Source organism: Octopus bimaculoides, chromosome 22 (genome assembly GCF_001194135.2).
Source record: "Octopus bimaculoides isolate UCB-OBI-ISO-001 chromosome 22, ASM119413v2, whole genome shotgun sequence".
NCBI lineage: Eukaryota > Metazoa > Mollusca > Cephalopoda > Octopoda > Octopodidae > Octopus > Octopus bimaculoides.
Genome location: NC_069002.1, coordinates 10,448,196 through 10,461,092, shown reverse-complemented (window position 1 = coordinate 10,461,092; position 12,897 = coordinate 10,448,196). Strand labels below are relative to the sequence as shown.

The window sequence follows — 12,897 nt, the reverse complement described above, 5'->3', positions numbered from 1 at the left end:
ATATATATATATATATATATACATATATTTATATATATATATGTATGTGTGTGTGTGTGTTTGTGTCTGTGTTTGTCCCCCACCCCTCTCAAAATTCCTTGTCTTTCAAGTTACTTGGTGACCCTGTCCGTGCTGGTGCCACATAAAAAGCATCCAATCCACACTGTGAAGTGGTTGGCATTCAGCTGTAAAAACCAAGCCAAAACTGACCTCGCCTGTGCTGGTGCCATGTAAAAAGCTCTCTGTCCACTCTATGGGGTGGTTGGTGATAGGAAGGGCATCCAGCCATAAAAGCCCTGCCAAAACAGACACAGTAGCCTGAGGTAGTCTTCTACCTGGTTGGTTCCTATCAAACTGTCCAACCCATTGCTGCATGGAAGATGGACACTAAATGATGGTGATGATGACGACGACAACGATGATGATGAATATAAATTTGTAATCCATTTGTAGATGCTGGAGGTTTCAAATCTATATATGCAGGCATGGAGGTTTCAAAATCTATATATGCAGGCATGGAGGTTTCAAAATCTATATATGCAGGCATGGAGGTTTCAAAATCTATATATGCAGGCATGGAGGTTTCAAAATCTATATATGCAGGCATGTATGTATTCATAAGGTCAGGGAACAGGTTGTCTTGTATCCATGTATTATTTGTGTTTCAGGCCATTATAATTTGTATGAAAACTACAACATTTCCAGATTCGTTTTTATCAACGACTTTCCAGCCTAACTCAGCCTGATCTACAGGATTTGGAGTTCTTTTGGCTTCTCTGCTCCCTATTTTATAATGTGCAGCTTACGTTTATATAGACCTTCCCATCAAAATTTTAGTATTCATGATGTATGTATGTTCTGCATTCACCATAGTTTTGTGTTCGGATATTAATATTGCTTCTATAATCAATTGTCTATTTCTGTAGGGAATTCTATAAAGTATGACAGTATTTTCCGTCAATGCTTTCCTATTTATCTCCGTTTCTACATGTATGATGTAGTATGTCAAAATTGCTCTTTGTTTTAAATGTTGTTGGCACTCCATCACTTAACGATGTCGAGGGTTCCAGTTGATCCGATCAACGGAACAGCCTGCTCATGAAATTAATGTGCAAGTGGCTGAGCACTCCACACACGTGTACCCGTAACATAGTTCTCAGGGATATTCAGCATGACACAGTGTGACAAGGCTGGCCCTTTGAATTACAAGCACAACAGAAACAGGAAGTAAGAGTGAGAGAAAGTTGTGGTGAAAGAGTACAGCAGGGTTTGCCACCATCCCCTGCCGGAGCCTCGTGGAGCTTTAGGTGTTTTCGCTCAATAAACACTCACAATGCCCAGTCGGGGAATCGAAACCACGATCCTATGACCGCGAGTCCGCTACCCTAACCACTGGGCTTCCACTGTTTTAAATGTACAATGACCCTATTCTCCAAATTGTATTTTGTTAATGCAGATAATTAATTTATTGTATTATATATTGTATCATCATAGCAGTATATCAAGAAATCATTATATTATTGTTGTCATATTGTATTATTATATATTTCTGCACCCAAGATACATACCAGTTCCTCATCCAAATCTCCAAATCTTATTTCTCTTATGTAATGGCTTACCTCATAACTCCTCCTTTCTCAACTCATTCCACCTCTTTTTTTTTTTTTACTTCATTTATTGATTTATATCCTATTTTATTTCATCTTTTTATTCATTTACCTTAAAACCTCCTTTTTTGGCAGCATTTTCCTGGTTTGCAATCTATTTCGCATTGTCTATTCACATGCTTTGTTACTCTACAAATAATACGTCTTAATATGCCGATACAGATGTATATGTGTAATACATATGTTTATGCCTACCTCTATGTATGTGTGTACACTTTTGTGAATATGTGTGTATTTATGTACATTTATGTAGGCCACTTCAGACCTACTGACATATATATATATATATATATATATATATATATATATATATATATACATATACACACACACACACACACACACATATACCTATACTGATCTTATCTACCTGCCTGTTTTTGGTGCCAAGTCACTAGAATTACAATTGTGGTCAAATACATTTCTATTGATATGGAAGCCATCATCATCATCATCGTTTAATGTCCGCTTTCCATGCTAGCATGGGTTGGACGATTTGACTGAGGACTGGTGGACCAGATGGCTACACCAGGCTCCAATCTGATTTGGCAGAGCTTCTACAGCTGGATGCCCTTCTTAACGCCAACCACTCAGAGAGTGTAGTGGGTGCTTTTACGTGCCACCCGCACGAAGGCCAGTCAGGCGGTACTGCATTCTTCCACAACTCCTGCTCCTTTCTCTCCTCCTCTTTTTTTTAATCTTTTTATTCCTCTTTTCCAAAGAACTGAATCATTCATGTCTCTGGCCTATTTTCGATCTTTTCCAGCTTTTATTTCAGTTTTTTTTCTACCCTTCCCTCCCACAACCAGCCCCATCTACTCCACTCTGTTTCTTTTTCTCTCTATTTTCCTCTTCTTTCTCATCCTCCCCTTCTTTTTCTGCTTCTACTGTATTCTCCTACTTTCCATTTTTTTTTTTACTCCCTCTTCTTCTCTCCATCCATCTTCTACCTTTCTGATTTATCCATCCATTTGTTTACTTATCTACTCATTTGCTTAACAACTTCCCTCCCATTCTACTCATCAATCTCTGCCTTGTATTTCCTCCTTACATACCTACCCCCCCCCCTTCTATCTATCTATCTATCATTCTCCTTCCTCTCTGCTTGTATGTAGGTTCTCTTGCGACCATCTAGACAAATGTTATGCATAGGGCTAAATTTTGCTTTAGCATTTATATCTTGAAATATTTTTGACTGAGGAAGATATATAAGAAACTACTGACATAATTGCCAGAAACACATGTATTAAATACATTCAAAAGGGTTACTGAAGCTGATGATTATATGGTCAAAATATAACCTTTAACATTCAGATTATTCAGTAATGCCTATTTATTCTCATTGCTCCGAGTATAGTCATGTATTATCTTGTAGCTTCAAAATTTTGAAGACGTCATTACCATCATAACCATCATCTTTTAGCATCTGCTTTCTACACTGGTATGGGTTAGACGGTTTGACTGAAACTGGTAACCCTTTAGTATTTAAACTAGCCACATCCAGCCCAAACATTCTACTAGTTTTATACTTAAACTGACTAGATCAAGCTTCTCACAACTACCCTTAACAACAAACAAAAATAACAATCTTTAACCTTTTAGCATTGAAACTGGCAACATCTTACCCAAATATTCTACCTATTTCATATTCAAACTGACAGGATCTGGTCTCTCTCATTTACCCTACAATATCATTCTAAAAATAAACAATTGCACCATCAAAATCTTGAAGCCATGAGATAATGTACAATTAATTCAAAACATCATCATCATCATTTAACATCTGCCTCCTATGCACGCACTGGCTGGATGGTTTGACAGGAGCTGGCCAAGTAGTAGACCAACCCAAGCTACTGTGTCTGTTTCGGCAGGTTTTTTACAGCTGGATGTTCTTTCTGTCACCAACCACACCTTAGAGTGGACTAAGTGCTTTTTACATAGCAGCAACACAGTTAGAGTCAGTTTTGGCATGGTTTTTACAGCTGGATGCCCTTCCTAACACAAACCACCCTGCAGAGAGGACTGAGTGCTTTTTACATAGCAGCAACACAGGTACAGTCAGTTTTGGCATGGTTTTAACAGCTGGATGCCCTTCCTAACACAAACCACCCTGCAGAGAGGACTGAGTGCTTTTTACATAGCAGCAACACAGGTAGAGTCAGTTTTGGCATGGTTTTTACAGCTGGATGCCCTTCCTAACACGAACCACCCTGCAGAGAGGACTGAGTGCTTTTTACATAGCAGTAACACAGGTAGAGTCAGTTTTGGCATTGTTTTAACAGCTGGATGCCCTTCCAAATGCCAACCAATTTACAGTGTGGATTGGATGCTTCTTATGTGGCACCAGCACTGGTAGGGTCACCAAGTAACTTGCAAGACAAGGAATTTTGAGAGGGAAGGGAGCATTGGAGGAGGGGATCTTGTGTCAGATGATGAAAGGCTAGAATGTGGCAATGACAAAGTTACCTGAATGCCAAAGGGTTAAACCAGAGAAAAACAAACAGGAAGAAAAAGAAAGAAACCGAAAATGATGTTTAGGAATTAATCCCAGCGAGAAGTCCGCTGTCTTTTTATTAACGATCCATCTTCAGCAACAGAGACGTAGGTCTTGTTTTTTTTGTCATCGTTAATGTTCATGAAGATTATATAAGCCACGCAACCAACAAACATGGAGATTCCAGCATACATCACAGGTTTGTTCTGCAGAAACAATTGAAACAAAAATAATGAGAAAATAGCAAAAAAAAAAAAAAAAAAAAAAAAAAAAAAAAAAAAAAAAAAAAAAAAAAAATTTATGTATCATTTTTCTTTAATTTTTGTTTTATTTTCCTGTGCATTTATTAATGAGCATGTGGCTAAAAATTTGTTTTCCAACCACAGTGTGTCAGGTTCAGTGCCACTGTATGGTGCTTCATGTCTTTTACTCAAGCTCTCCAAGCTGACCAATGCTTTGTGAGTAAATTTGATGGTGAGAAACTGTGCAGAAGGCCATCGTGTGAATGTAAAAACACATAAATACATGTTCTTTTATTCTTTTGTTTGTTTCAGTCATTTGACTGCGGCCATACTGGAGCATTGTCTTGAAGAGTTTTAGTTCAACAAATCGATCCCAGGACTAGCAGCACTGTCCGAGCTTGATCATTGCCAGAGCAGCTGTCTGGCTTCCGTGCCAGTGGCACGTAAATAGCATCATTTGAGTGTGATTGTTACCAGCGTCGCTTTACTGGCACGTAAGAAAACATTCGAGCGAGGTCGTTGCCAGTACCTCCTGACTGGCCCTTGTGCCAGTGGCACGTAAAAGCACCCACTACACTCTCGGAGTGGTTGGCATTAGGAAGGGCATTCAGCTGTAGAAACTCTGCTAAACCAGATTGGAGCCTGGTGCAGCTATCCGGTTTCACCAGTCCTCAGTCAAATCGTCCAACCCATGCTAGCATGGAAAGCGGACGTTAAACGACGATGATGATGATGATGATTTAACACAAGCAACAGAGTAACTCAAACACGAAACTCTTGGCCCTTGAGTCACTCTTACTTTTGCTAAATATTGATAAAAATATATATATATATATACTCATATTTTGAGTTCTAATTTTCCTGTTTGCATCAACATACTTATATGTATATATGTATGTATGTATGTGTGTATGTATGTATGTATCTATCTATCTATGTGTCTGTGTGTGTAGTGTTAAATATTTGCAGTATACATATCAGTAGCTTCTGAAACATCTGGATTTGTTGTGTATATAAAGAGATTGTTTCTGGGATTGGTCAAGTGATGTAGACACACCTGATGAGAATCCAATATGACTAAAAAATCGATTAAGGCTATTCATAATTTTTTTTTTCAATCAACATAGAAATCGTTAAATTTGCCCTGTTTCTTTCTGCTACGTAAGTTACAAACACACACATATCTGTTGACCGGTAATAGTCACAGTAACAAAGCCACAATTTTGGCCAGGAAAAAAATTCACAATTAATTTATGGGATCCGAACAAAACTCCACTAGGACAACGTCCCCTCCCCCACCCGACAAAATCCTCCTAGGACAACCCCCGCCCCACAAAATCCCTGTGACTTTTTTTCTTGGCTTCATATATATATAGTGGTCAATATATACACTAATATCTAAACTGTACTGTCAAAAATAACAAAATCTGCGTAAATACACATTTCTTCGACTGTTTCCTTCAGAAGAGAGACTTTTGCGCCCAAAATGTAAAGTTTTTTGGTTTTTGTTTTAACTTTCTGCATTGTTAGAAGCTTTCTTTATTTCTCTTTTCATTCATTTTCAACACGAACATGAACACAAGATTATTTCCTACATATAAGCACGTGTCCGGAAACACACGTGTTCATATGTATATATATATACTGTATAAACGTACATGTTTACATGCTAGTATCACAATACACACATAGCAAATACAGCCGAGGTGAAGTCTAGCTTTCAGCCCTATCACAGTTCGATAGAGTAGCAAGCCAGGGCAATAATAAACTAGCAGAGTTGTTTAAGCACAAGACGGGATGTATGTTCTAGCTTTCAGCGCTATAACTTCAAATTCTTTACCTTGCAAAAGCTCTACGAACGGTGACTGCGGAGGTTGAGAGAAGGAGAGATATACACATATACACAGAGGTTTTTAAAGAAGAACGAAGATAAATAAACACATGTAGATATGCCGCCTAGCAGACGAGTAGAGTATACTGGATATTGTTAGTTCTACACAGACCATATCTGTAAATAAATAATGTCAGGATGGTCTCGAGAGGAATGTATTTAATCATAAGTGCATGCTGGATCAAACAGCAACGGCGATATTACAACAATGATAGAGTTAAAATTGATAACAACAAAAATAACAGAGATTAGAATAAAATACTCACAGGTTTAACGAACAATTCAAAATTGGTGATTCTAAATAACATTGTGGTCGGTGCCTGCCTCCAGCCATAGCTTGAGGAACTGTTAACCTTCGATGAAGAATTCGTCGTCTCTGCTTTCACCTTCGGTTCCGCCATGTTAGCATGTCAAGGGAGATAACTCTCATGGACTGAATGTTATATTGGGTTGCATTGAATGGATGAGTGGGTGGTTTCGGGGTCAGTGTGTGGAAGCTAGGGGTCAAATTGGCTTTATGACCGCATATTTCACTGGTCCCTAACACAAATCCTGATTGTCGAAACTCAGTAGTCCGGTTTCGATTCCTAGCTATTTGTGATGGTCAAATATTTTACCACTTCTGTTGTTTAACATAACGTCAATCTTCAACGGATTTGTGATTAAAGGAAGTTGACTCAGTGGTTAGAGCGTCGGACTCACAATCATGAGGTAGTGAGTTCGATACCCGGGTCGGGCTGTGTGTTGTGTTCTTGAGCAAAACACTTCATTTTACGTTTCTCCAGTTCACTCAGCTGCAGAAATTAGTTGCAACGTCACTGGTGCCAAGTTGTATCAGCCTTTGCCTTTCTTTTGGATAACATCGGTGGCGTAGAGAGGGGCGGCTGTTGGTCTTCCATAAACAACCTTGCTTGGACTTGTGCCTTGGAGGGGAACTTTCTAAGTGCACTTTCATGGTCATTCATGACCAAAGGAGTTCTTTAGCCTTTCTAATACTTGACCATTCTGTCTATATTTTCAAGAAGTATATCTCAACTTCAACTCCCACCATCCATAGGGATTGCCCAGTGCCTAAAACATCGAGCAATGAATATAAGTAGCGATCGTGATACCCACCACGAAGAAGTGATCAAGCTCAGTAACAATCTATTAAGCAACAACTACCCCAAAAGCATACTCTCCACTCCAATTAAGAAGAAAAGAGACAATGAAACTGATAAACTGCTCACAGTCTGTCTACCCTATGTGAAAGGCCTCTCCGAAAAGATACAAAAGACATGTGGCCCATATGACATTGTGGAGGTCTCTTCCACATGAAACCATTGGTTGCCTTGTTAATCTGCAAATTGTAAATATATATATATATATATATATATATGAGTGTGTATATATCCAAAATTAAGGAATGGAGTAGGTAAAATCCAGGTTACATATGTTTCATAGCTAGCAGAAGCCTGGAAGTGGAAATTATCCAAACAAGGGATATTCAGCTAGCTACTCGTTGGGCCAAAGATACCTTAAGCAAAAGAAGTTTACATTGTCGTCAAGTGATCCCATGTTAACTCACAGGAGATTTGATTGCAAATATACCTTCTACAGATTACTCGAAGCTTACTAACTTCCTATACTTTGATCCTTAGATCTTAATATATATATATATATATGTGTGTGTGTGTGTGTGTGTGTGTGTGCGCACGATGGGTTTCCACACATTTTCCACCTACCAAACACACTCACAAGGCTTTGGTTGGCATGGGGCTGTAGTAGAAGATACTTACCTAAAGTGCCAAGCAGTGAGACTGAAAACAAAGCCCTATAGTTGGGAAGCAAACTTCTTAACAACACAGCCATGCTTGTGCCAATTAAAAACCCCAACAACTCAGTGTTGAGTGATGTAATCTGTTATGCGGCTGCCTCTTCATACATAACCAAAAAGAACATTCAGGACAGACAGATGTACATAGACACCTCGATAGACAGACAGAATAGCTGTTCTCTGTAGGACTTAGCAAACTATACAGTCAGGAAATGATAAAACAACAAAATATATTAATTAGCAAGACTAAATTTTTTATTAAATTTTCTTTAAGATGAAAACAAACAAATAGGGATTTGATACCATTTGAAGATAACATCAGTTTTATGTGGATTAGTGACACTGAGATATGGTTTATTACCATGTGTGTAGATTATATATATACACTTACATGTTGTATGAACATGCATACACAGATATACTATGTATATTCATATATTATATACAGACGTATGTTACACCAACCTGCATGCAGACATAACTATACAAATGTGTATTAAGAAACACATCACGCAAACCTATTATATATATATATACACACACACACACAATTTTCTGCACATACTGTCAAATATAGAAACACATAACTGTAGATACTTATTTGAAAGTGTCAAAATATATATATATTATATATATACATACATATATATATATAGACACTATATGTGTGTGATGTGTATGTGCATGTGTAAATATATACAGGGTAATTCAAAATGAATGGTACAATGCTGTCCATTTAGAAGGGGTACCCAGCTTCATTACGCAGGCCTCTCTACATTGGTATAGATACATACACAATTACCTCAGCCAGCATCTTCCAGAATGTGCTGCATTAGCCATGCTAGGGTGAATGATTTACCACTGAGGGTCTGGACACCCTGACCTAACACCTTGTGACTTTTTCCTTTATGGGGTATCTGAAAAATAAGGTGTTCATACCCTAACTTGCACAGGACTTACAAGAGTCCAAGCAGTGGAGAGGCGACATGGTCAACCCAATTGATCAAGCTACACTGCTGGCATATATGTGACAAGAACTAGACTATTGTGTAGACATCTGCCATGTGGCAAAGGGCACCCATATTTGGAAACTTGAAGAGTTAACCTCTCATGTTACACCTGTATTTCTTCAATATATTCATTACAACACTCACAGGTGTGTTTTCTTCATGTACCATTTGTTTTGAATTATTCTGTATAATAATCAGTATTGCTTACAATAAATATATGACACTTTGTATGTTATCACAAACATAAAGGTGGTGCTCCAGCATGGCTGCAGTCAGATGACTGAAACAAGTAAAAAACATTTTTTTAATTAATAAAGTTCACAGAAGTACGAACACTCACACAGGAAGATCATCATCGTCAATAGAATGAACACAATCAGAAGAGTGGAGAGGGAATAAAAGTGAGATCTCCTACCCCTGAAACATGTTCACTGTTTCCCCAGCATCGTTCATATATTTTTAATGCGTAATGCAGGTAGACATTTAATTTGAGCTTCAGCAAGTGTCTTAGCTCTATCACCATACAGCAGATATAGTTGCCATTTATGTTTCTACACACACACAGAGTCTTTGTATTTCAACTGCAACATTCTTGACATGAACTCTTATGTTGAAACGTATTTTGCTGTATTTTGGGAGGATCGTTATGCTAATAATAAATAAACACATGCACTGATTCCATTTCACTTCTTTATTATTCATTCATCAATTGGTTAACTTCTTAACCAATCAACTAATCAATTGTTCAATTGATGGATTAGTCCATCAATCCACCAGTCAACTAACCAATTGTTCAATTGATGGATTAGTCCATCAATCCACCAGTTAACTAATCAATTGTTCAATTGATGGATGGGTCCACCAATCAAAACCAGAAGAAGACAAGAAGTAGAGAGGGTATGTCATTGATGAGATCGCGAATGGTAACAAATGGTGGGATTTGACAATACTAGCTGACTGAAAGATTAATCAAACAACTGTTAAGTTAATTGGTTTGGATGGTTTAGCAATTGACAAATAAATAATAAAGTGAAATAGAAAGAGTGTGTGTGTGTGTGTTGTTATCATTGGCACAATGACCCTCCTGAGATACAAGATATATATATATATATATATATTCTATTATATAACCAGTGAATGTATTTCACTGAAATAGTATTTCTTTGCGAGAGGTAAACAGACTTTTTCAAACAGCTAGTCGTGCTACTTCAGGCTGATGACGAGCAAAGACTCAGAAACATGTCCCTGAATGCAGGCTAGGCTGGGTGGAGGAGTTTGTCTCCCCCTCGCAAAGATAAGGACACAGGAAATGTGTCAAGGCCAACAGGAAGCGGTCCAGCTTCCTAGGGTTAAATAGCAGTAGTATATTCCCTTATTGGGACTGTCACGTTAAGTTGGCAGTATACAACTACTTTATATAAATATATATATCATATAAAAGTAATTCTAAGTGATAGAAGATGGCAGATGCATCAGTGAAAATTGTATTTTCAGGCCAAGTGCAAAGTTTCATAAGTTAAAGGGAGAGTTTCCAATGTGACAGAAAAAAAAGAGGTATTTTTTTAGAGAGCAAATGTCTCTCTCTTTATCCTTAGTTCATGAGATCACGGACATGGCAGAGAATGAAAGGGAACAGAAGAAAAGTAGTTGTGTTGCATGCACAGTAGGGGGGAAAATGTTGGCAGGGGGATGTCATGACAATTGCAAGAGATTGAAGTAGAGCAAGCACCGATTCCACATGGCTGCTTACATTTTCCGTCTTGCTGCTCAGCGGCACTCGAAAACATCCATGACCTGGCTACCACCTTCCGGTAGGTGTATAAGCGGCAGGTTGAAGATCACCTGGTGGTGGACATTTGAAGATCTGAAGACAGTCACCGTTACAAAGAATGGACGTACAAGAACAGCACCAACTGGACCTGGTGGAGAAAGCTTGCCATTCATTGCGCTGAGCAGCACAGGAAACCCTAAAGCTATATATATGTATTATTATTGTTATTTAGCCACCAGTCAGTTCTGACTTAAGTGGACCTATTGGCCAAGACATTCAAGTTAGTAATATTTGGGGGGGGGGGGGTTCTTTTTCAAATATAGAGATTTGGTTGCTATTTCTAGCGGATCGTACAATCATGTAGAAGTTACCTCGCTGGCTTACATGCATATGTGTAAACTGGTGTAAATATAGAAGTCTTTAGGAGAGAGGTAACTCTCTAAAGGGATATAACTCAGAAGAATTTTATCATTCAATAAATTACATTGATGGGGGGAAAAACTCTAGAATGTGCTGCTCCAGCATGACCACAGACCAAACACTAAAACCAGTAAAAGAAATACATACATACATATATGTACACATACACACACACACATGTATGATGATGATGATGATAATTGCTTTGGCAGTGGTGGTGGTGGTGTTCTCAGCTTGTATCAGCCAATCAAGTGATGTTAGTAACCAACAATGAAGTAAATGACTGTTGTTTTTTTTTTTCTGATGATCTGGTGTTATAGGGTAATAATGCAACTGTCTTTACAATAGTTACCACACAGCACACGTCAATGAAACACATGTAAGGGTTCTGTAATTTATAATGTTATTAAAATAAAAATTCGAAACCAAATCTCCAGTTTTATTCTCATGTGGACACCCACACACATCTTTTATCATTTACTTGTTTCAGTCATTGGACTGCAGCCATGCTGGAGCACAGCCTTGAAGGATTTTAGTTGAACAAATATTTCTTCTTTAACCCTGGTACTTACTATATCAGTTTGTTTTGCTGAACCACTAAGTTACGGGGACATAAACACACCAGCACCAACTGCCAAGTAGTGGTGGTGTGGGACAAACACAGACACAAACATACATATATATATATGATGGATTTCTTTCAGTTCCCATCAACCATATTCATCCACAAGGTTTTGGTTAGCCCAAAGCTACAGCAGAAGAAACTTGCCCAAGGTTCCATGCAGTGGGACTGAACCCAGAACAATGTGTTTGGGAAGCAAACTTTTTACCACACAGTCATGCCTGTGCCTATATATTTTCATTTTCCTGAGTGTCAAACTAATACACCTGCTTGTTGTTCATACACCTGCTTTTGTCTTGTTTTTGTATAAATTTCAGCTATATATATACACACTTGTATATATGTGTATGTGTATATACACACATACAAGTGGTTGGACATAGCTTCTTTTGAATTCTTCACTCCCTCGAATATATACACAAAAACAAACACACACACCCTTCCTAGCACCAACCACTCCGAGAGTGTAGTGGGTGCTTTTATATGCCACCGGCACGAGGGCCAGTCAGGCGGTACTGGCAACAGCGATAGGTGTTATTTTTTAATTATTTCCTTTTACTTGTTTCAGCCATTTGACTGCAGTCATGCTGGAGCATTGCCTTAAAGGATTTTAGTTAAACAAATCAACCCCAGGACTTTTTTTTAAAAGCCTAGCACTTATTCTGTTGGTCTCTTTTGCCGAACCACTAAGTTACGGGGGACATAAACACACCAGCATCGGTTGTCAAGCAATGGTGGCAGGACAAATACAGACACAAATACATACATACATATATATATATATATATATATATATATATACAACAGGCTTCTTTCAGTTTCCATCTGCCAAATCTCCTCACAAGGCTTTGGTTGCCCTGAGGTTATATTAGAAGACACTGGCCCAAGGTGCCATGCAGTGGGACTGAACCTGAAACCATGTGGTAGAGAAGCAAGCTTTTTACCACACAGCCATACCCTTATT

At 38.3% G+C, this 12,897-nt stretch overlaps 1 protein-coding gene across 1 annotated transcript; it reads right to left on the bottom strand.

Moving 5' to 3' along the window:
• Positions 1-4,195: 4,195 nt before the first annotated feature.
• LOC106867416 (small integral membrane protein 8) lies at positions 4,196-6,891 on the bottom strand. Its single transcript, XM_014912285.2, has 2 exons — positions 6,561-6,891; positions 4,196-4,367 (listed from the first exon to the last, which is right to left on the bottom strand). The coding sequence occupies exons 1-2, from the start codon at positions 6,693-6,695 to the stop codon at positions 4,209-4,211; spliced, it is 294 nt and encodes a 97-aa protein (XP_014767771.1). The 5' UTR covers positions 6,696-6,891; the 3' UTR covers positions 4,196-4,208.
• Between the last annotated feature and the right edge of the window lie 6,006 nt (positions 6,892-12,897).